The sequence below is a fragment of the Neovison vison genome, chromosome 5 (genome assembly GCF_020171115.1).
Source record: "Neovison vison isolate M4711 chromosome 5, ASM_NN_V1, whole genome shotgun sequence".
Lineage (NCBI taxonomy): Eukaryota > Metazoa > Chordata > Mammalia > Carnivora > Mustelidae > Neogale > Neogale vison.
In genome coordinates, this window is record NC_058095.1 from 45,476,177 (window position 1) to 45,498,236 (window position 22,060).

The 22,060-nt window shown below is 58.6% G+C and overlaps 1 protein-coding gene across 1 annotated transcript; it reads right to left on the reverse strand.

The window, feature by feature from the left end:
* Positions 1 to 5,527: 5,527 nt before the first annotated feature.
* XYLT2 (xylosyltransferase 2) lies at positions 5,528 to 19,136 on the reverse strand. Its single transcript, XM_044248717.1, has 11 exons — positions 18,961 to 19,136; positions 12,330 to 12,822; positions 11,862 to 12,037; positions 11,403 to 11,605; positions 10,923 to 11,003; positions 10,472 to 10,688; positions 10,195 to 10,371; positions 9,658 to 9,920; positions 9,176 to 9,371; positions 8,215 to 8,548; positions 5,528 to 6,730 (listed from the first exon to the last, which is right to left on the reverse strand). Exons 1-11 carry the CDS (start codon positions 19,093 to 19,095, stop codon positions 6,408 to 6,410), a joined length of 2,598 nt encoding a protein of 865 aa, XP_044104652.1. The 5' UTR covers positions 19,096 to 19,136; the 3' UTR covers positions 5,528 to 6,407.
* Positions 19,137 to 22,060: the final 2,924 nt, after the last annotated feature.

A 22,060-nucleotide genomic window follows, 5' to 3' on the forward strand; every position in this document is an offset into this window, starting at 1 on the left:
CTCAAACCATTAATGGCAGCAAAGGATCTGGCTTTAGGAATACTCAATCGGGGCCTAGGGTGGGCTGGGGCAGGCCTTCATTGTCGATCCAGCCCAAGACCCTTGAGGCTTGGCTTCCAGTGAGTGGGCCAGGAAGAAAGTCTTAGCTGGGGCAGAGGGTTGTCCTGGCCTTTGGAGGGAGGCGGTTTGTGGAGTCCAGTGGCTTCCTCCAAGGACTCTGCCCAGTAGGCAGGAGCTTCAGGGATTGGGGACGCAGAACCCCCACAATTCAGGAGATCTGCCTTGAACTTGTCACTTTGTTCTCTCAGGGCATGACCCCAGCTTCTCCACGCACAGATCCCGGGCAGAGGTGACCCAGGGTTTCTTGAGTTTCACTTTGGCTCCCTTCTTGTGGGATCTCAGGTACCAAGGCCCAGCTGGGAAGATGGCTGGGGACATCTCTGTGGGCTCAGCACTGTCCCTCCAGGCCTCTGGAGAAGCAGGAAGGGGCGGGATGCAGGGCTTCCCTCCGACACAGCGGTGGTGCCCCCCAGCAGAGCAGGGGGCTGCTTCATGGGTTGGGCAAGCAGAGCTACAGTTGGGGGGTGGTGCCGGCAGTGACCTTAGGGCCTCCTCCTAGCATGATGGCAACCGAGGGGTAGGAAAGAAGGGCTTCAGCCATCCCCTGACACCCCAGCCTCTCTCCACCTGCCCATACGTACGCTTCCTTGGGGCTTTGGACTCCTGTGTCTCCTCTCCCCGCAGTGATGTTCTGGATCCCAGAGCAGGCGCCCCCTGGGTTGGGGTCCTCTGTCCTTCCTTCCACCCAAAGAGGTGAGGTGGGGCTTCCTTTCAAATCCTGGGGCTCTCCATCAGTGGCCCTTTACTTCTCCTGGTCTGAGGGGCATTATGTGTACATATAATATGAAAAAGCTCACTTCTCCAAAGCACCTGAGGCAAGGAATGCTGAACGTTCACCTCGCTGCAGGCCCAGATCCCCAGCACTGTGCAGTCTGCTGGTGAACCTGCTTCTGCTGGTCCTTCTTCCCAGTACTCTTAGCCAGTTAGGTGAGCCAGGGGCAGCCCCACACAGAATCCCTTTTCCCCCTGGGGATAGCCCTGTAACGAAGAAAAGCCAAGGGAACCAGGCAGGCACACACCACCCTTCAGCTTCCATCTGGACCTTCTTCCCCAGGGTGAGCCCAAGATTAGGGTATCACACACTGTCCTCTCCCAGAAGTCTCTAGGCATCACTCCATTCTCCCCCTAGCTGCCCTGGGTCCCTGGCCTGGCTTCAGGCCCCCAGTCCACACCATTCCGCTGACTCCCGGTGCCAACCCGACCCTCACTTGGATCCCCTGGGAATCTTGGCATCTTTCCACTGTCAAGACCTCACTGGGACGTCCCACTGTGTAGAAGCAGGGAAGGGGGCAATCGTGGGGACCATGAAGGATGACTCAGTGCAGCCCCCGATGCAGGGTCAGGGTCAGAAAGTGAGAGAACAGAGCCCAGCCCCTTCTGTCCCCGTGTCACTCTTCCCATCCCCTTTAGTTCTCTCCAACAAGATGAAGGCACAGAGCTCACTCCTCAGCAATCCTGAGATGTGCTCGGTGTACAGCCACCCCTCCTGTCCAGCCACCAGGTCCCTCTCTCTGTCCTGCAGCCACTTTGAGGCTCTTTGGGGAAGAGAAGAAACCTCCTGTGTCCACCTCTCTGTCCTCTGGTACCCAAAAGTGCTTGGGGAGGGGTGCGGGATGAGAGCATGCGGAGGTTGCAGATCAGACAATGTGTTTTGCTTTCTGTACCCAGGCTCCCACACGGTGCCCCATCCCTGGGGAAAGGCTGGCCTCTCCCCCTCAGATGTCAGTGCTCTGGGCTTTCTCTGGGGAGCCAGGGAGGGGAGCTAGGGAGAGAGAGCTGGGATAAGACCTTTGCCCTTACCAGCAGCTCCCAGCACGGGGTTCCCATTAACAATAACAATCACCTGGCAGGAGAAGGCAAGTACCTTTTAACCCTTTCCATACTGCTGCCCCGGCCCCAGCAGAACCCAGGCTGGAAGGTGCAGGGTCCGTAGAGTAGATCCCAAAAGCCCCTTCCATACTGAACACTTGCTCTTCCCTGGCCAGAGAGCAGGCACCCTTTTGTTGGGATTGGGGTGGGGGGCAGCAGCAAGGGAAGGGTTGTGGGGCAAGGGTGCCTGTGTATTGACTGGGGATCTGGAACAAGTGGCAGGAGCAGAGACTCTGGCTGCACTCCAACTCACGCTGGTCCAGCAGCAGCCAAAAAGGATGGCCGTGATGAAACTACCCTTCCCCCAGAGGCACAGTCAAGGGCCCAACCTGCACCTGGCATGCATGGACCCACCTTACCTCCCCACGTTGGAATCCCGCTCCAGAAATTAGGTAGGATTGACAAGACTGTCTAGCATGAGCTTGACATGTAAGGGAAACTGAGGCAGAGCCAGCTTCCTTTCTGTGGGGGCACCAAGCCCCCCCCCCGCAGCAGACTTAGGAGAGCAATGTAACTTTTTCTTTCTTTCTTTCTTTTTTTTTTTTTTTAAAGATCTTATTTATTTAACACAGAGAGAGAGGTGTCACAGGAGGCAGAGAGGCCGGCAGAGAGAGGGGGGGGAAGCAGGCTCCCCGCTGAGCAGAGAGCCCGATGTGGGGCTCAATCCCATGACACTGAGATCATGACCTGAGCCGAAGGCAGAGGCTTAACCCACTGAGCCACCCAGGCTCCCCGAGAGCAATGTAGCTTTATTCTGTCTCTTCAGCCCAGGGAAGTGACATGTGTAAGGAGTTCAGAGAGGGACAAACTTAGGGAGGGGAAGGAACTTGTGGAAGGGCTAGGCATCCTTACAAGCCTGCGGGGGCTGGCAAGGACCCCAGAGGACCCCAGTGCCTGAACTCAGCCCCTTCTCCATTCTTCCAGACTGTGGCATCCCAGAACTTGGCGGGCAAGGGCCTAGCCAAAGAGCATTCTTCCCCAGTGGCTTGCTCTAGGTGACCCTATAGATGAAGAGGCTGGGCTTACGGCCCATGGCAAGGGGTCAGGGGTCCATCTGACCCAATCACAGCACTCAGGACAACAGGAGGCACTCAGAACAGTAGCTAGGAGGCTACTGTCTGTGGGGATCTCTGCACACAGAATGGCAGTGGCAGAGGGGTGGTAAGACAAGATATCAGCCTTGAGTCACCTTGAAGACAGCCAGAGCACACCCCCCCCCCACCCGTCAACTCAGGAACCCTGGCCCTGGCTCAGAGCCAGCTTGTCGGCTTCTGCCCTGTCGCCCTGCTCAATCTGTCAATGCCATGCCATGACCCTGTGTCCCACAGAAGGCATTCCCCTGGGAGCCTGGCCTCCCCAGAACTCCCTCCAGGACTTTCAGAAAAAGTTGGTGAGAGTGGGCTCAGCTTCTGGCATACCCACTGGCCAGCCAGGGGGGCTCAACTCACCCAGACCTGTGCACTTCTCACTTCCAGATCACCTCCCGGGGACTCTGCCCTGCCACTTCCCATTGGCCCAGGTAATGGGACTCAGGCTGCCAGTTGGCTGTCTTCTGCTCTTGGCTCCCCCTCCAAGGGAACAGAGCAGTCCAAGGTTGCCCTGGAAACTGGGCACAAGGGCCACAAAATACAAAAGCCTCCCTCCCCAGGCGCTCCCCCTGCCTCCAAAGGAATTAGTGCTTAGCCTATGGGGTCTAAGTCTGCCCCAGCCAACCCACCTCCACCCCTCATTCTGCCAGTCCTGAATCCTGATCTTGACCCCAGGGGCCCAGCCTGGGGGCAGGATTTCAAAGCCTCAGAGCCCAAACCTCCAGGCTGAGCTAACCCTCCTGAAAGACAGGGGTGGGGAAAGCGGGCAGAGAAGCTGCGCTCTGGCCTCTGTGGCTCACACAAGGGAGAGGACGGGAAGGGCCGGCCTCCCCAACCAAACCTGCTTTCTGAACCGGCCAGGGGTTCTGGAGCCTAGAGCCTGAAGCCTGGTCTGGGTCCCGCAATGCTTCCAACTCAGGAGGTCAGCCCAGGCCTGCTGGAGCAGTGTGGGTGGAGCTGGTCCACAAATTAGGAGTCCACAAATTAGGATCTCCTGAGGGAGCTCTGAATCCATGCCTCCACTGGGTTCCCGCCTCACCAACAAACTCAGAACCCTCAGGCTGGGCGCCCAGCCACTGGGCTCAATGTGCAAACTCTGAGCGTTTATGGCAGTGGATGGCTGCTAGTAATAAATAACCAGGGCCTGGTGTGATGGGGTGAGCGTGGCAGGGCCTGAAACAGAGAGCGCAGGCCCTGCTGATTTCAGAAATGAAGACTCTGGAAACTGTTGTGCTAACCTAACAGCAGCCCAGGTGAACCCTGCCAGCTGGATGGAGAGTCCTCAGCCCACAGAGTGTAAATGCCCTGACCGTTACCGGGACCCGCTTAGCAGTTTTTCTTTTTATCGACCTAAGAGTTTTTGTGTTAAAAAAAAAATTCTAGAGACTCAGGGGGAGTTTCAGAGGTTGACAAAAATAGCAGCCAGAACAATGTCATCCTGCCCCCTAACCCGAGTTAGCGGGAGTTCCTGCTGTCAGCTCCTTGCTGGTGACCAGCTCTCGGGAGGGCAGGGGGTGGTCAGAGTGCAAGCTGCCTCCACCAGGAGCTTACTGCCGCCACTGGAGGGCTGTGACTTCGGGCTCATCATTCCAGTTTCCTGGTGTGCCGTGGGTCCATCCTGCCTCGCAGTGTAAGGACTCAATGAGAGGCTATGCAGAGTGCCCGCCCGCTGGCTGAACAGACCACCCCACCGCCCTTCCTTGCAGTCAAGGGCGCCCTCTCCTGGCCACTAAGAAAACTTGACATGTGGCAGTCGAAGCAGGAATGAGCCCTTTGTTCCCCATGCAGAGCTGAGCAGGCCTATGCACGACCTCCGATTGAGGGCTTTTAAAGGTCTGAGAAACCCTCGCTCCCACATTAAGTCAGGCGTGAAGGTCTGATACGGAGCCCCTGCTGACAACAGCAGGAGAGTTGGAGGGAGAAAGGGGCTGGCAGAGTAGAAAGGAGGGACAAACCCTTCCAGCATGGCCCTCCCAGTGCCTAGGGTGGTGGCCAGGGACCCACGCCACTGTGACTCTTGCCCCCACAATTCCAACATGAACTACCAGGCTGTGGCTGGGGCTGCCTCCATTCTGGGGGGTGCTCCATACATCGGCGCTGGGCAGGTGAGTAAGGAGAGCTTGTGGGATGGGCCCTGATGAGGCCAAAGGCAAAGAAGCCAGCATCCTGAGGAAGTGCTGGGTCAGGACCCTTGAGAACTGAACTGGCTTTTGTGCTGGCCTCCTGGCCGGCAATGAGCAAGGGCCTATCTGGCCCTCAGAAAAAGAGGGAGCTTCTCTAGATGGGTTCCTGCCTCCTTTCTGGTTCTTGGATTCGAAACCGTTCCCACTCGAGGGAAATAAAACTTCCACCTTCTCATGGCTTTCAGAGCATACCAGTGAAGACATTCGGGGGAAGGCCAGACAGTGCCAGCTTCCTGACAGCCGGGAGGAAGGACACGGAGGCTTGACTTAGAGAGATAGAGATATATTTCTTCTGTTGCATATTTCAGACTGCACACGGAGCTTTCAGGCACAATGCTTCTCTAGATTCTTCTGAGAGCCCCGACAGAGTTTTCTTCCCACACTGCTCACCCCTCCAGCGTGGGAGCCCAGGGCTGGCTTGCAGTTCTGGGTACCTGGGAAACTCTGCATTGGTCTCAGCAGGCCCTGATGCCCTGCCTTGCCCATGGAGGGGCCAGACATGCTGGAAAGCCCGAGAGCCAGCCCCACCTCTTCTTCTATGGTCCCCTGGCTACAAGAAGAGAGGCTGTCCCACTACAGTCCAGCTCTGCAATGCTCCCCCAAATCACCTGGTCTCCGGGCCTCAGAGCCTGGCATGGCACTTGTACCCCCGTAGAGCCTCAGCCATGAGCACCACAGGCCCAGGCTTGGGGAATGAGGTCCCGGAGAGTGAGGCAGGCCCGGCCTCCTCCAGAGACAGCAGATGGGCTCATCAGGCCCCTGCTCCCCAGAGCCATGGCCCACTTCCTGGGGCTGCTCTGAGCCCTATTGCACAGCTTTCATTTCCAGTTCCTTCCCCTACCACCCATTAGAAACAAACAAACAAACAAACAAAAAAACCCAAACAATAAGAAACCTAGAAGGGAAAGTGAGGAAGAGTGGGGCGTGGAAGCTGGAGCCCTTCTCCCCACACCCCTGCCCTCCGCTGGGGTCCCCGGCAGAACCGGGAGCAGTAAGGAGCATGCCCCCCTTCCCTGCCGTCTGCGCCCATCCTTGATGGCTCACAGGGGTAGCCTGCCTGGGCTTCTGATTCTTGCCTGTGGGGAGGGGACACCCCTCCGCCGTCTGTAAGGTGCAATCCCCGGGTCATCCGGAGGCTGGGGCCCTGCTACCTGAGTCGCCCGTCTGCTTTGACGGGTCCCAGCTCTGATTTGGGGTCGGGGGACACAGAGCTCCAGCTGGTCAGTCTGCAAAGCTCCAGGCCGGGGCAGGAGGAGGGGCCCATGGCGCACAGTCCGGCCACAGACCAGAAGCCACTCAGCTCCCCATCTGTCCAGGCCTCCAGGGCCGGGCCTGTGAGCTCTGCGTGCCGCCGGGCGGCCTCCTCTGCGGGTTCCGGCTGGGGCAGGTTCAGGATACCACTGAGGCCCTGGAAACTCTGCTCCATGTACTCGTTGTGGGGTGGCCCAGCATGCAACCAGCTGGCGTCATCTGCAGATACAGGACAGACAGTGAGCGGCCCCGCCCAGCCAATTTGGTGAAGACCAGCCCCCGCCCCAGCCCCCGCCCCAGCCCCCTCCTCTCCCCTCCCCTCTCCAGCTCTACCAGGGAGTCACATGGAGCTGAGTGACCTGTGACCTTGTGCTGACCCACAGAACTTTCTGGGCCTGTGTCTCTATCCGCTTTCATGAAATCAAGGCCATAATCTCTGAATTCCTAACTGGAGGATTCATAACAGTGAGATCAAGGCACTTTGGGAGAGGAGGTAACTTTCCCGTGATGGTCTGGTCTCTGTCCCCTGTGTCCCTTCTCAGCCATCCCCGGGGGTTCCCAGAGCCTCGGGCCCTCAGCTGTGGGGCCTGCTTTCTTTGCCAGCCTCCCTTCCCACCACCCCTTACCTCCTACCCTCTTGACCCTCTGTTCCCCTCATGCACCAGATGCCCATGGGGTTTGTCTCCTCAGCTTAGAACACCCTTCTCTGTAAAATTCCAGCTCATCGGGGCTCAGCACCAATACTGGCCTGCTGGACAGCTGCCCTCCACCTGTCCCCATCTCCTGCATCAGACTCGGAGACCCCGGAGAGCAGGGGTATGGCTTGTCTGCTTTGGATCTGCCACAGTGCCCCCCCCCACCGCTGTCTATAACGCATCCATCTCTGGGTTATTCCTGATCTTCTCTGTGATAAGATGGAGCCAGAGGAAGGAAACAACACCTACCTATTGAGCACCTACTGTATATAAGCTATGTTTACCCACATACTCATCCCTGATATCTCCCAGGGGTTAGTTAGTTGTCCTAGGCCCCTCTTGAGGGAACCTGAAGCCTATGCCTATGTTCCAAGCCTACTCCCTTAGCCTCACCCAACTGTGGGCTGGGCCACAGGATCCTGCCCACCCAGCCACATGGTGGTTTGGGTGATCAATCAGCTCTGCTGCCCCAAGAATCAGGTATCTGGGGACCAGGAGGCCCTGGTCAGTCTCTACCACATGGAGAGGCCAATATCATGTACTAAGAAGAGAGTGCCTAGGGCTGACACACAGACGGGACAGGTGGCCCCACAGAGACTTTTCCTGGGTTCTGGGGGACAGCCCTGCATTCTTCCCATAATTTCCCCATTTTACTTGAGCTGGTTTGAGTGGACTTGTGTTCCACATATCCTGGAGGCCTCCAATGGTTCTATCCTTCCTACTTTACACAAGTAAGACCAGGGCTCGGCTCTGAAGGCCAAGTAACCTGCCAAGGATAAAGGTCCAACTCAAAATGTCAGAGCTACATTCCAAAGCCAAGTCCACATGACCACAAAGCTTACCTCACTGCCCTACCATGGTACAGGGATACTAAGGGACAGATCATCCAGGCCCCAGCCCTGCTCCTTTCCCCTACTTGAGAGTCAGCCCTGATGGTCAGCTTCTTGGAACCGGTCGCCTGCCTGGTGAATCCTATATCTTGTTTGGCTTCTGGGCCTAGATCCTTACCTTTCCTGAGAGGTAGTTTGCGGTTGAAGGTCAAGGGCAGCACGAGGAAGCGGGTCTCACCCAGGGGTTCCCAGAATTGAAGGAGCCGAACAGTCCAGGCCCCTGGCCGCAGGGGCCGGCTCAGCGGGGGCTTGTACTGCGTGACCTCGGTGTCCGCGTCTACCGTGACGTCATAGGACGTGGCCACCACATAAGTGGGGTCGATCCACACCACGGTGGCTGTGAGGTTGGGGCCCCGGGCCCAGCGCTGCACGGCCACAGGCTCGTCCAGTGGCCCCAGCAACCCCCCAAAGTTCCGGAAAAGACGCTCTTTGGGGTCCCACTCAGTGCCGACCTGTAGGGAGGGAGGCAGCTGGGCGGGCGCTGGAGGGACAAGTCCTCTCTACTCTGATACTGCCTCTAACTGTCTGTGTGACCTTGGCCCAGTCACTGCGTCTTTTCAGGCTCTAGCCTCCCTATTTGCAGAAGGAAAGGCTGGGACTGGAATTTGCTCTAAGATCTTTCTCAGCTCTCAGATATGTCCTAGGCTCCTGCTCTGGCTTGCTCTGTTGTGGTGGGAGCCACAAGGCTGAGCTGAGGTTTAAGGCCCTGCCCAGAGACCATCCCCACACGAAGCCACAGCCTCCAAGAGTCAGAGGACACTCCATAGCCTAATGGAGTATCAAAGTCCCTCTAGAAGGAAATTCTTGCAGCATCGTAGAAGACTGGGTTTGCTCTCTAGAGCAATACAGTCATCTCCCTGCCCCCTGCATGTCCTCTGCACACCCCATGAGGGAAGTGCCCCTTGGCGTGCACCTGTCAGGGAGACCCTAGCTCCGTCGCTGGGAAGGGAGAGCCTGTGAACCCAGTCCTGAAAGGCCTAACCCAGTCCTTATCCCTCCCGTGGTGTCTGTCCCCCTCTTCCCACTCCCCGGAGTCTTAACTGGGGGTCAGGAAAAAGCAAGGGGAGGACCTGTCCCACCTCCAGACTCTGGAGCCGGCTGGCCTGGTCACTGCGCCCCAACAGCTTCAGCGACCCCTGGGGCATCAGCCACATCTCAAGCGTCTCTGCCGGCCCCTGGGCTGAGGGCTGCACCGCCTGCGTCACCAGGTAGCCCTGGAAATGGTCGTCATAGAAATACAGGTGCACGCTGGACGGCAAGCCCCGGGGCTCAAACCTAAGAAGGTTCCAGCAGGGAGAAAGGGAGATGCCATCAGCACACCCGACGTGGCCTGGAGTCCCAGGGAGGGGGCTCTGGGTAGTCCCATCCCCAAGCGTGTCCTTTGCCCCAAATCTCACACCCACAGCACCTATGTGCCTGGCTCTTGCTCTCTTTGCTTTATCTGCATTCTCCCCCGCTTTAGATGGGGGACTCCCTGGGGTTGGGGCGGTCTCTTTCTGACTGGCCTCCCCACAGGGTGCCACATGCGCAGGGCCTGCAACAGGTCAGAAGGAGGTCTCACCTGCAGAGTGGGGAGGCCAGCGGAGGTGTCGCGGTGGCAGCGTGGCGCAGGCTGAGGCGGGCGAAGGCGGTGTAGGCGGTGAGCATGACGTCACTGAGCCCACTGGGGCCATCGGCCACATCGTAGGTGTTCTCCCAGTACGCCTTGAGAGCTGGTGTACCCGGTGGGTAGCTGCCATAGAGGTGGAAATCCAGGATCTCCAGGACCTCCTGGTTCACGGTCGACTCGAACTTCCGGGCGAAGAAGGTGGGTCTGGAGACTTGCTAGAGCGGGAGAGGCAAAGAGGGTGAAGGGGTCTGGAGGTCCCAGGTGGCGTGGCTGGGCTGGGGGGGGCCCTCCCAGAACTGCCTAGATCAGCCCCCTGGGGCCCTTCGCACTGCCAGCAGAGCCCCAAGAGCTGCTGCAGGGGAAGCCCCCCCACCCCAAGATTCTCTGATGGGGGCTCAGCTTGAATCTCGTCTGCCAGCAGAAAGCACAGAGAGAAAGACCGGGCAGGGGGCGACCGGGCCGGGGGCGGGGGGGTCCCCGCGGAAGCACCTGCAGCCGGAGGAAGTCCTGCGGCTTGAAGTCGTTGGGCGAGCAGCCACACCAGTCCACGATGTGCTTGTACTGACACTTGCAGCCCAGCCTGCGGTTCCAGTTGGTGACCCGCAGGTTGTTGTCCACCAGGCTCTCGCAGGCTGGGCTGTTCTCCAGCACCGTGTGGAAGAAGGACTGTGGTGGGGGGCGGGGGGCGGGGGGATGGGGGGGTGAGCCACAGGCCACAGCCTCCCCGCCCTCGCAGTGGGGGTGAGGGGGGACCCGGGTCACCCACCTCGGCGGGGAGCAGCGTGTACGTGTAGAACTGGCGCAGCTGGGCCACCAGCGGGTCGTCCGTGTACACTACGTACTCCACGAAGCTGCGTGTCAGCACGAACCAGTCCGAGCCGCCGTCCACCACGATGCCCGCCGGGATCTGCCGCTCACCCAGCCGCCACATGTGTGAGTCGCACTCGTGGAAGAGCCGGTCCAGGCCCTGTTTCTTGATGAACCTGCCAGGGCGGCGGGGGTCAGACGGGCCACGATGAGGGTCATGGGGGGCGAGGGAGCAGATGGGCCACGATGAAGGTCGTGGGGGTCAGGGGGCAGACAGGTCACAATGACAGTCTTGGGGGGTGGGGGGCAGGCTCTCTCATGCACCCAGGGACCAGCATGCTTCAGTCTGGGCTTGGCTGGGAGGCCCTACAACCGCTGTGTGTAGGAGGGGCTGTAATGAGACCCCTCACCTGGAGTTGTCCCGGCCATGTGACTTGAGGAAGTTCTTGTCCCGGTTCTTGGACAGGAAAGTCACCAGCTCCTCGTTGGTTCTGGAGAAGGGATGGGGCACGGGCAGTGTGTGTGAGGGGACTGGCTCAGGCTCAGGCCCCACTTCCCACCCTGGCACCCTCTGCAGCTCCCTGCCAGACAGGGAGCTGTCCGGGCCACATGCCCTGCCCTGGGCTAATGCTCCAGGGCCACGGGCACCCGCAGCTCCCATGCAGTCCTGCCCTCTGACCATGCACCCCAGGTCCAGGCCTCTGTCCACTTCCTAGTCCCTTGTCACTCTCAATCCTGACATGATCTTCTACCAGGCCCTCCCCTCAACTGGGACTGTGGTCCGGGGACCAGAATAAGGCCTGGAGGAAGGGAGGGAGTCGCTCCGGCCCCTCCTACCCCAAGGATCCCCCTCCCCCTCTTCTCTGGAGGACTTGGAGCAGTGCCCACACCTGGTCGGGTAGTCGGTGGCACTGAGGTTGATGAAGAAGTCCCAGGCCCAGCCGGGCACCTCCAGCAGGTCCCGCATGCTCCGCAGGTACATCCGCAGCAGGCTGGCTCCGCCCCAGATGGTGACCATGCGCCAGGGTGTCACCCGCACGTTGTCATACTGCCGGGCCAGCTCCACGACCTCACGGTGCAGGTAGTTGGAGCGCTGCGGTGGACGCGGGGGTACTCAGCAGCCACGGCGGGGGGGGCAGCATTACAACCTCCCGCCCCACCTTGGACAAGTGACACGGAATGGAGAGACCATAGGGCAGAGCTCCAGCTCCCAACCGGCCGTGCCCCACGTTCTCGGCCTGCTCCCTGGTCTGGAGGCCACTCGGACAGACCAGCGAGCCTGGCTACCGGTGACCTGCTGGGTCTTGGCGCGACCCGCTCAGGTCCCTGTGCTGTCCCTCCAACGGTACCTTGTCTACGTGGATATAGAAGAAGTGCTGCGCGTGGTAGACAGCCTTGAGAAGGCGCTTCAGCTGGCGGATGGCACGGCCATGAACCACCAGCATGTAGGCGATTCGGACCGGGGGGCCATCCGCGGGCTGCTGGGCCCGGAGCTCGTCCCACTGGATGCCGGGGCTCATCTTCCCTGAGTGGAGAGCAGGAGCAGTAGTGAGGCCTCTCCCCAGGCCACAGGGTGGGGGTGAGGCGGGAAAAGGACTGCCTGCTTTCCAAAGGAAGGACCTTGGACTTGGAGCCTGACGGTCCCGGGTCCTAGCTCTGACTTGGCCACTCAGTGCACTTTATCACCAACCTGGCTGGCGGCGGCGGGGGTGGGGGGGCCCTCTGAGCTTTCTTCCCCTGGGCAAGGAAGGGTCCTGCCACAATACCCCAGCCCTGGGGCGGCCACCCCTCCGCCCAGCCCTGTCTCTTACTCTTACCAGCCAGCTGGCAGTGGCGGGGCACAGCCTTGGGCATGAGGTTCCCAGCCTGGTGCAGGCACACCACATTGGCAATCTCCTGCTGGCACTGCTTGGAGCTGGCCCGGGCCAGAGCAGACAGCGCGTCCTTGCCCACAATCTCGCACTTGGGGGTGAAGCCGTTGTCCGTCGGCTGGGGGGCGCCCTCCACGCTCCCTGTGTCTCCATGCGGTGGGAAGCCGGCTGCCCCAATCAGCGCCTCCCCAGCTGCCGCCCCGCTCAGGTTCTGGCGGCCTGGGGCCTCTGGGGGTGGGGCCGGCGGGACACGGCGGCTGGCTCTGTGCCGGCTGGTGACTGCCCGTACCACCTTGGCCACGGGCACGCCGGGGCTCTCGGCACGACCCCGCCAGCGCCCATGCCTTCTGCCTGCGCTGCCCCGGCGCCCGGCTGAACTGTCTGTGTCCTTGGAGCCCTCACCGGGGTCCAGTGGCCGTGGCTTCCTCTGCCTTCCTTTCTGTAAAAGATGGGCAGACGCAGGTCACGGGGACTGTCGCTGTCCTACTGCTCTTTAGCTCCCTGCTGGCCTCAGGCCTAGAAGGTGCTGCCTCACCCTCCACCTTCCGAGGAGGGGTGCCGTTCGCAGGAGGGCTCTGCACAAGGAGCACCTCGCAGGGAGGCCTCCCTGAGCAGCCGGCCGAGGAAGTGCCACCAGGCCTCCAGGACACTGCTGCAGCCACACCCCCACGTGCTCACACCCCAGGCCCCCGCGTCCCCCTGGGCTCTGGAATCAGACACCGCTCTTTTTCAGCAAATACGAACATGAATGTTGCAGAAGGGGTGGAGACCCTGCAGAGGACACAGAAGTCCCACCTGGGCCTGGCCAGGAAGAGACCGAAGGAAAGCGTTCTGCCACCTACAGAATGTCCACGTGGGAGTGTAGAGCCACAGGAGTAAAGGGGCCTGGCCTGCTGGGGAGCCCCGAGGGGAAGCCTGAGATCCCAAGATTGGGGGGATTCTCTGGGAGGCAGAGAACAAGACAGAGTCAGAGCGCGTGACTTTTGCTGAGTTAACACCCGAACAGGCCTGTCCCTGGTGTTAGAGGGGACAGAGGGAAGAGCTTTGGACAACAGTGCAGCTCAGAGAGAACCAGGGCCAGCTGCTGGGGATGGCGCAGACGGCACAAGCCACTGCCACACGCCGTCACCGGCTGGGAGGCTGAGGCGGGGCCTCAGGGCACCTGCAGCTGGAGGCTGGCACCTGACTGCTCCTCCCGGCGGGTTTTCTCTAGAAGGAAAATCATGGCTGCCACACTCTGCTTCCTGGCTCCCTGGCCTCTTCTCAAACCAGGTGCTCCCCTAGATGGCCTAGTCACCCCGGAGAGGCACGTGTATCCAGCATCTTCTCCAGCTCTCCTTGTCCCCCTCCTCGGTGCCCCTCCCTGCTGGACCAAATCCCACCCATCCTTCAAGAGCCGGCTCCGAGTCCCCTCCTGCAAACCGATCCATTTGCCCCCAGAGGGGGACGTTCCCCCAGCAGGCTGGGCTCCCAAGGGAGGGACTGTCACACCAGCCCCACGTCCCAGAGTCCGGCGGAAGCGCTGACACACAGAGGACGTGCAGCTCGTGTCTGGTGGCCGAGGCAAGGAAAGGCGGTGCGACTGCTCCCCTGAATGCCTACCTCGTCCGAGCAGGTCCCTCAGCTATGACATGGGAGAGAGCTGTGGGCGTCCGTGAGAGCGAGCGCACACTAGTGTCCTGGAGGACACTGTCTCCGCCAGCCGTTGGGTGCACCCCTGCCGTCCCGAGACCCTTCCACGGGCCTCCCCGGCCACCCACCACGGGTCACGGGCCTTTCCTGGCCTGGCCTCTCGACAGACAGCATGACCTGTGATCCACAGTGCCCTCCTTACTAGACTGCCGGCTGTGCTCTTGGGGCTTCTGCTGTCTCCCGGGCCGCTCCTTCTCAGTCTTCTTGGCCCGTCCTCCCTCATCTCCCGAGATCACCCTCACTTCCCGGGAACCTTGAGCAGCCTCTGAACTCCAGCCGCTCTCGGGTGTCTCTTTCTGGCCTGGACTGCTCCCTTGAACCTTCAGGTGTTTAACTGCCAGCCTGCGCCCTCGGTATCTCCCCTGGGAGCCTGACAGATCTCTGGAACCCACAAGTCCCAAAGCGAGCTCCTCCTGTTCCTCATGACCTGCCCCTATGACAGTCTCCCTGTCTTGTTAATGGCGACCCTTTCCTTCCAGTCACTCAGGCCGAAACCCTTGAGGAGTCATCTTTGACTCTAGTTTCCCTCACACCCCGTCAGTCCCCCACCAGTAAGCCCTGCCGGGGCCACCTTCATAATACACCTCTCCTGGCCTCCATCATGGCACCCCTGCCCAGCCTCCCTGGTCCCCCTGCTCCTCCTCTGGCTCCCTGATGATCCATTCCCATCAAAGCAGCCAGTGTGTTCCCGTTAAAACAAGCCCCACCTCACCACCCCTCTGCTCCAAACCACCCATGGGCTCCCCTCCGAGAGAAAAACCCCAAGTCCCTCCAAGAGTGCACAGAAGTTGTGTGAACCGTGTCTAGCCGCCCCTCCAGACACCCCTCCCTTTCTGACCTCATCTCTTGCTAACCTCATGCTCACTCTCCTCCAGCCGCAGTGGCCTTCTAGGTGTCCCTCCACACCACCTGCCACGCACTGTCCCCTGTGCCTGGAATGCACCCCCCCCTCACGATGTCCCCACTACTATGCCTTGTCCCCTTCAATCCTCTGCTCAGATGCCACCTTCTTAGCAAGGCCCACCCTGACCTTCGCTTCACTTTTCCCACAGCACTCCTTCCCTCTCTCATGCTAGAATGTCCTTATTTCTTTTGTGTTATTACAGGTGTTTCACCGCTCCCAAGAATGCCATGTCCATGAGGACCTGGCTTTTGTTGTGTTGTTCACTAATGCATTCCAAGAGCCCAGCAGAATGTCTGGCAATAGGAGAAATGGCAATAAATAGTTGCTGAATGAATGAATGAGTGAGTGAGTGAGTGAGTGTAAGGTTCTTGGTATAGGTTCAGCATAATGAGGATATTCAGCTAATATCCTCATTATTATTATTACTATTACTATCCCTGGAAAAGAATTAGGAAATAGTCAAATGTGAAGTCAGGAGAAGCACCAAGGCCCTTAGATACTGTGGACTCTATCGGGTTGAGTTTTCCCTGCCCCCTCACCACCCCCCATCAGAGCACAGAGCAGGTACCCTGCCTGCCAGGCCGACAGCTACCTTAGGGCCAGAGCCCAGTCCTCCACCCAAGCACCCACGCTCTCTGCGCACGGCACCCAGCCAGCCTCTGATCTCTTGAGAGATCTGATGAGAGCTGGGGGTGTCTCTCTCCATCTAAGGAGACAACACAACAGGGAGGGCAGGGTGGGAGGCGGGAGGAGACCTCTCTCTGGACCCACACTGGGGAGGGCGCCCTGGACCGCACAGCCCCCAGGAAAAGTGACTGCGTAGTTCCTAGAGCAGAGCGTAGGTCAAGCTGGTGATGTCCGACCTGACGACACCATGGGCAGAGAAAGACATTTGTTCTCCAGCTCCGCTGGGTAGAGATGGCAGAGCCGCTGGGGGCGCTCGCAGTGGAAGCCGGCATTGGCAAGTCAGCAAGTCGGTCAAGAGGGCAGGGCATGGGGCACACGCCAGGCTGGCTGAGGTGGGCATGGGATGTGGGAGGAGGTGGGCAGGCTGGGGCCCTGCAGTGCAGCCGGGAACTGCCTGACCCTGAGAAGGACAATCCCAGAGAAAGCTGGGGGCCCGGAGGCAGCAGTGAGGAATGGGGGGTGGTCCCTAAAGGAAAGCCAGCTGCCACCGCTGCCCACCCATGTTCATAGGGGCATTGGCAAGGCCCCATACTTGTCCCCCCAAAGGAACTTCCCCTAGTAGCCCTGAGGTCAGGGTCCCCTTTGCTTCCTGAGGGTGGGGACACGCTCTCTGACCTCTGGCCTAGATGCATTCTGGCCTTTGAGGTCCCCCTTCCCCACGGAGAAGGTGTTCAAGTCCTCTGCCACTTCCAGAGAACACAGAATGTCTTCCCCTACACCCTACCACCTTCAGACATCTCAGGCTGTGTTTAAAGTAAGTGGTGAGACCACGTTTGTGAAAGCTTTTAAAACCATAAAGTGGTTCTTTGGACATTAACGGTCAGACCTGGTCTCCACTGCAGCCCCTCCATAGATGGGCAGAGTGCGCATCTGAAACGCATGTGACCCCACTGCCTCACCCCACTTCACTTACAACAGCACCTGGGCCCCTCCCTAGGGTCTCCAGGATGCACCCTGGACTAACTCTCAAGCCTTCTTTGAGGAGGAGCATGCCCCACCCTCCTTTCCATTCCTTGAAGATACCCAGCCACGCCCACTCAGGGTGCCTCTTCCCCTGCGCCCACCATGCTTCCTGCCAAAGCCTTCCCCGACCACCAGCTCCACCAGCCCCCTCAACACAACTGAGCTGCCTTTCCACTGTCAGCCTCCCCCCTGCTCACCACCTGCCCTCCGGCGCCCTGGCCTTGTCTACCTTGTTTATTTCCATATCCCCAGGCTTAGCAGAGCCTGCTAGGGAGCATGAGTTAACCATTGTTTGTTGACTGACCAACTGACCTGATGAACGCATCCCTATGCCCAGTGTGCAGAGCTGAGATCTTATTATTTCCCGGTGGTGTAGCACGCGCCAGGAACTCCTGCTAATGCTTCACGGGCATCATTTTTACTTAACTGTCACGACGGCCCAGTGAGAAAAGTGCCGTGAGTATCCCCTCTTGAGGGGGGCGGTCACTGCTGAGGACTTGGAAGGAGGCTAGGTAACATGCCTGTGGTCTCACTTGGCAGCAACGCCGGAAGTGGACCCTGAACGGGGAGGTGGGCTGGTCGGACTTGGAAGCCCACTGCGCTGCCTGGCAATCCCTGGCTCCGGCGAGGGGCCTGCTGAAGGGGTCCACATGCCAATGCCTGCCTACACTGCACAACCTTTAGGTCACTGAGGATCTCTACTATCCCAGTCCAGTCCAGCCCTATCAGCTTCTGCCAGGAACCTGGATGGGGAGGTGGGGAGGTGGAACCCCTATTCTACTGCCAGAGTTCCCCACCCCAGGCTGTGGGCAGGCCAGCAGGGATTTGAGGCCTGGACAGTCTCTCAGCCCCTTCAGAGACTCACTGAGCCATGAAGCTGGGGGCCACTGGTTTCTGTGAGGCCTCAGCGGCTAGGCTATAGCCCTCTCCAGAATGGTCACCGGCCTCTGCTCACACACTCCAGGGTCAGAAGGCTCCCCAACTACCTTGGAGAATGTCGCAGCTGCCCCGTCTTCTCACATGGATCCTGAAACACTCTTCCTCCTTCTCCTCCTCACTGGTCCACACAGAACAAGCTAACTCCCTTTGGATGTCACAGAGCCAGCCTCCTCCCGACCCCACTCAGCTCCTTTTGGAGTTACAGGCTCACATGACTCTGTTACTACTCCCTCAACATCCCAGCCTCTTGGTTCCCCCAAAGAGACAAGGGCAGCCCTTCTCCCAGTCTCCACAACAGTCCTTCCAGACTGCCCAGGTGTAGAAGGGGTAAGTGGACATGGAGCTCCCTTGGCCTTCACACTGCCAGGTGGAGAGACCCAAGAGGACACGGCAAGCAGAGCGACCGACTCTGAGCCCTAGAAACACCAGAACCGAGGGGGTAGTGGTATGGGCAGAGAAGCCCTGCTCACTGGCCTACAGCTTAGCGCCAGGGTTTGGCTTATCTCCTGGACCTTCCAAGATGGCCCCAGACCCCACTGGACCCTTCCTGACCAATGTGGGAAGCGACGTGTCAGGGCCCCAGCTAAAACCAGCCAGAAGTGAGTGACTCTCAGGGCAGGGATCTGGGTACTGAGCTGGACAGGTTTGTCCCTGCTCCAGGGCCTGACGCTCTGCTAAACCAGCTGATGCTGTCCCCATTCCCTAAGAGCTATAGCCCCCCCCCCCATTCCCTAATGTCCTGAAGCCACTCACCAGCTCACTTCTCCCAGCCATCTCCTCCTGAAGACCCGCGGCTTTCTTCAGACCCCAGGTTAAGAAAGCCACGCCTGGGAACACTCCAGTCCTCTCCCTCGGGGTCACTCACTGTTCCCTCGGTTGCCGTACTGAGTTCCAGCCCCGGGCTCCACTTCTCCACTGACGGCTGCCCGTCAGGCGCTTCTGGGCGCGGATGCCCGGGGTCCCTCGGCCCCGCTCCTCCGCCCACGACGCGCACACCCCCGCCCCCTCCCAACTTCAGAAAGTTTGGCCTGGGGCTCCCCACCTCCGAGCAGGCTCCGGCCCGACCCCGCCTCCCGGTCCTGCGCCCCGCGCCTGACCTTCATAGCTCCCCGGGCCGGGGACCACCCCACCGAGACCCGTTCCTCCCGCCCGGGCCCCCTGCCCGCCCGCGGCCCGGGCCTCCGGGTCACGCACCGCCCCCGCGCACAGTCCGTAGGGCCCTCCTGGGAAAAGGGCGCCAGGGGCCCGACGCCCTGCTCCCGGTGGCTGCCCGCGCCGGTACACACGCGGCCAGTGCCCCACTTCCCCGGCCGGGGCCGCCTGCAGCCCCGCCAGGACCCCGCGCGCCCCCGCGCCCGGCCTGCCCGCCTGCCCGCCCGGCGGTCGGAGCACCTCGCCCGGCTCGTCCTCCTCCAGGCCGCTGAAGCTCCACACCACCAGGCCCTGCAGCAGCAGGATGGCCAGCGCCGTGGCGATCGCCAGCTTGTAGCGCCGCACCAGCTTCTGCACCCGCGCGCTCGCCACCATCTTCCTGCCCGGGACGCGGGGCGCGCGCCCAGCCCTGCAACCCGGCCGCGGGAACGCGGCTGGGCGCGGACCGAGCCGACTCCCCCCTCCCAAGGAGGCGGGCCGGACGCGCGCCGGGGCGGGGCGGGCCGGGGGGCGGGGCCCACGGGTCCGAAATGCCGCGCCCCGCAAGCCGGGGGCGGAGCCTAGGCCCGCCCAAGCACCTCCCGCCCGGGCAGCGCGGGGTCCGCCTCTCAGGCGGTCCCATCTCTGTCTTCGTCTGCTGCGGGCTCCCGCGTGCGCTCACCTGGTCCTGGACCGCTAGCCCATTTGTACCCGCTGGCGGGGAGGTCGGCTGCCCAAACTCTCGCTCGCCGCCTGGTGTCTCGGGGGGGTGGGGCAACTAGGCTCGGTGCTGATTAGCTCTCCGCCCAGGGCGCGCAGAGAATGCTAGAGCTCCCAGAAACGCCGAGATGGGAGAAATTGTGTAAATGCGACAGGCCCCTGCTTAAAAACCGTGGAGGCCGCACCACCAGGGCAAAGTCTAACCCTCTTGCCTTGCATCCGAGGCTGCGCACAGAGTCTCCTTTCCTCTCGACTCTTTTCATCCTAAGGATCTTAAGGCCTCTCCCAGAGCCGTGATTCCCAAATTCTAGGGTGCATTGGAAGCACCAGGAAATCTTGATAAAACAGATTGCTGCTCCCCACCAGAGTTTCTGCTTTGGTAGGTTGGTAGGTCGGGAGTGGCGCCCTGAGAATTAGAAATTTCAACAAGTTCCCCGGTGATGCCTATGCGGCTAGTCTGGGACTACACTTGTAGAACCGTTAGACCTTTGCATATCTGTTTTCTTTGTCAAGTGCTAGTAGCTGTTCCCCGCCTCTGTCCTCCTCCCCATCCCTCCCACCAAGTGCTTCCCTGGGCAGCTGACCCGCTTAACTACAAGCTGGTTGTGATTTTTCTGGGATCACGCCTTATTCACTTTTGAATCCTTGACCTGCCGTTGGACACCCAGCAGTGCTCAGTAAATGTTGCAAACGAAAGAGGTGGTGAAGCCCAACTTGCTGTTTTAGCAGCTGATGCTAAAGGTTTCTGAGGGTCTGGTATGTTCCAGCACCGCGTAGACAAGGTGTGAATGCCAGCAGCCCTCCCCTGAACCTGGCAGTCCACGGAGAGAGGGAAGAGAAGGGGAAAAGCAGTGCCCACCAAAGCAAGGTGAATACCTTCCTGATGAAGTCAGGCATTGTGAGAAGGAGGCAATAAAAAGAGCAAAACCAAGATTGAAGATTTAAAATAAAGACTTTAGGGGCGCCTGGGTGGCTCAGTGGGTTAAGGCCTCTGCCTTCGGCTCAGGTCAGGATCCCAGGGTCCTGGGATCGAGCCCCGCATCGGGCTCTCTGCTCAGCAGGGAGCCTGCTTCCCTTCCTCTCTCTATGCCTTCCTCTTTGCCTACTTGTGATCTCTGTCTGTCAAATAAATAAATAAATAAATAAATAAATAAAAATCTAAAAAAAAAAAAAAAGACTTTAGGATCCCCGACAGAGCGGTCTGGAAAAAGAAGTGATTATTTGTTTATTTATTTACTTTTCTTTTCTGAAAGCAATGGTAAAAGGTTTTGGAAGTTGCCAGGTCATAAACCAGGTGAGGGAATTCTAAGCTGTGATGAGTACAGGGGATCCAGTTCTTTCATGGCACTTAAATAAAACCTCTATTAATCATCTCCGGCCTCTTTGGTATTTGTAATCATTCCATTCTTAAGCATTAGTTAAATGGGAGAGTTGTAAACAATGTTTTAGATGACAGTTTGGCTTCTTAAGAGAGCCTATAGCTCAAGGATTTTGGAAAACATCAGTTGACATGCTAGCAATTGATATGTTAATTAAATATTGATCTTGTGTGCTCATTAAATCAGGTCCCCTAGAGACTTCTACCTGTCAATACTCCTCCCCCCACACACCCAATGGAAATAGCTTTATTTTCCGCTGATTATTTAACTAGTATATACTCATTGTATAACAATTTTTTAAAGATTTTATTTATTTATTTGACAGAGATTACAAGTAGGCAGAGAGGCAGACAGAGAGAGAGGAGGAAGCAGGCTCCCCGCTGAGCAGAGAGCCCATTGCGGGGCTTGGGCTCTATCCCAGGACCCTGGGATCATGACCTGAGCTAAAGGCAGAGGCTTTAACCCACTGAGCTACCCAGACACCCCTCACTGTATAACATTTAAAACATAGAAAAATATAAGGAATAAACTAAAAGTCACCTCTAATCCCATCCCTTGAGATAATCATCATTAATATTTTGGTGCATTCTTTCCCCCATCTCTTTATGTGTATATAATTTTGTACAGATGGAGTCATATTACACAGTTGGCTTTTTAAGTATTTTTAAGTATTTTTCCCTCTTTCCACTCATGTTCCCAGCTTCATTTACTTGCTTGGTTCTTTCTTCCCCTCCTAACTTCTTTCCATCTTTCTCCTAATAATTCACGCACGTGTTAACATGTGCACACACACACACATTTTTTATTTAGGGTCATTATATTTTAAAAAGTTGAACCATGTTACATTCACTTTCTGCCTCTTGCTTTTTCCTCCCAAACCATAAATGCGTAGTAGAAAGTCCTCCAAGTCAGATAAGACAGGTCTACCCCATTCTTTTTGTAATGGCTGCATAATATTCCACTTGGCCATATTCACTTGGTTTCCAGCTTTTGCCACTACCACAGGTTGTAGTAAACCTGGTTCTATGCAAATCCCTCTGCACTGATGCTTTTTTTTCTATGGTAGGTTTTCCAGGCATGGGCCTACCAGGGAAAAGGGAATTATATATATATATATATATATATATTTTTTTTTTTTAAGATTTTATTTATTTATTTGACAGAGAGAGATCACAAGTAGGCACAGAGGCAGGCAGAGAGAGAGGAGGAAGCAGGTTCCCTGCTGAGCAGAGAGCCTGATGCGGGACTTGATCCCAGGACCC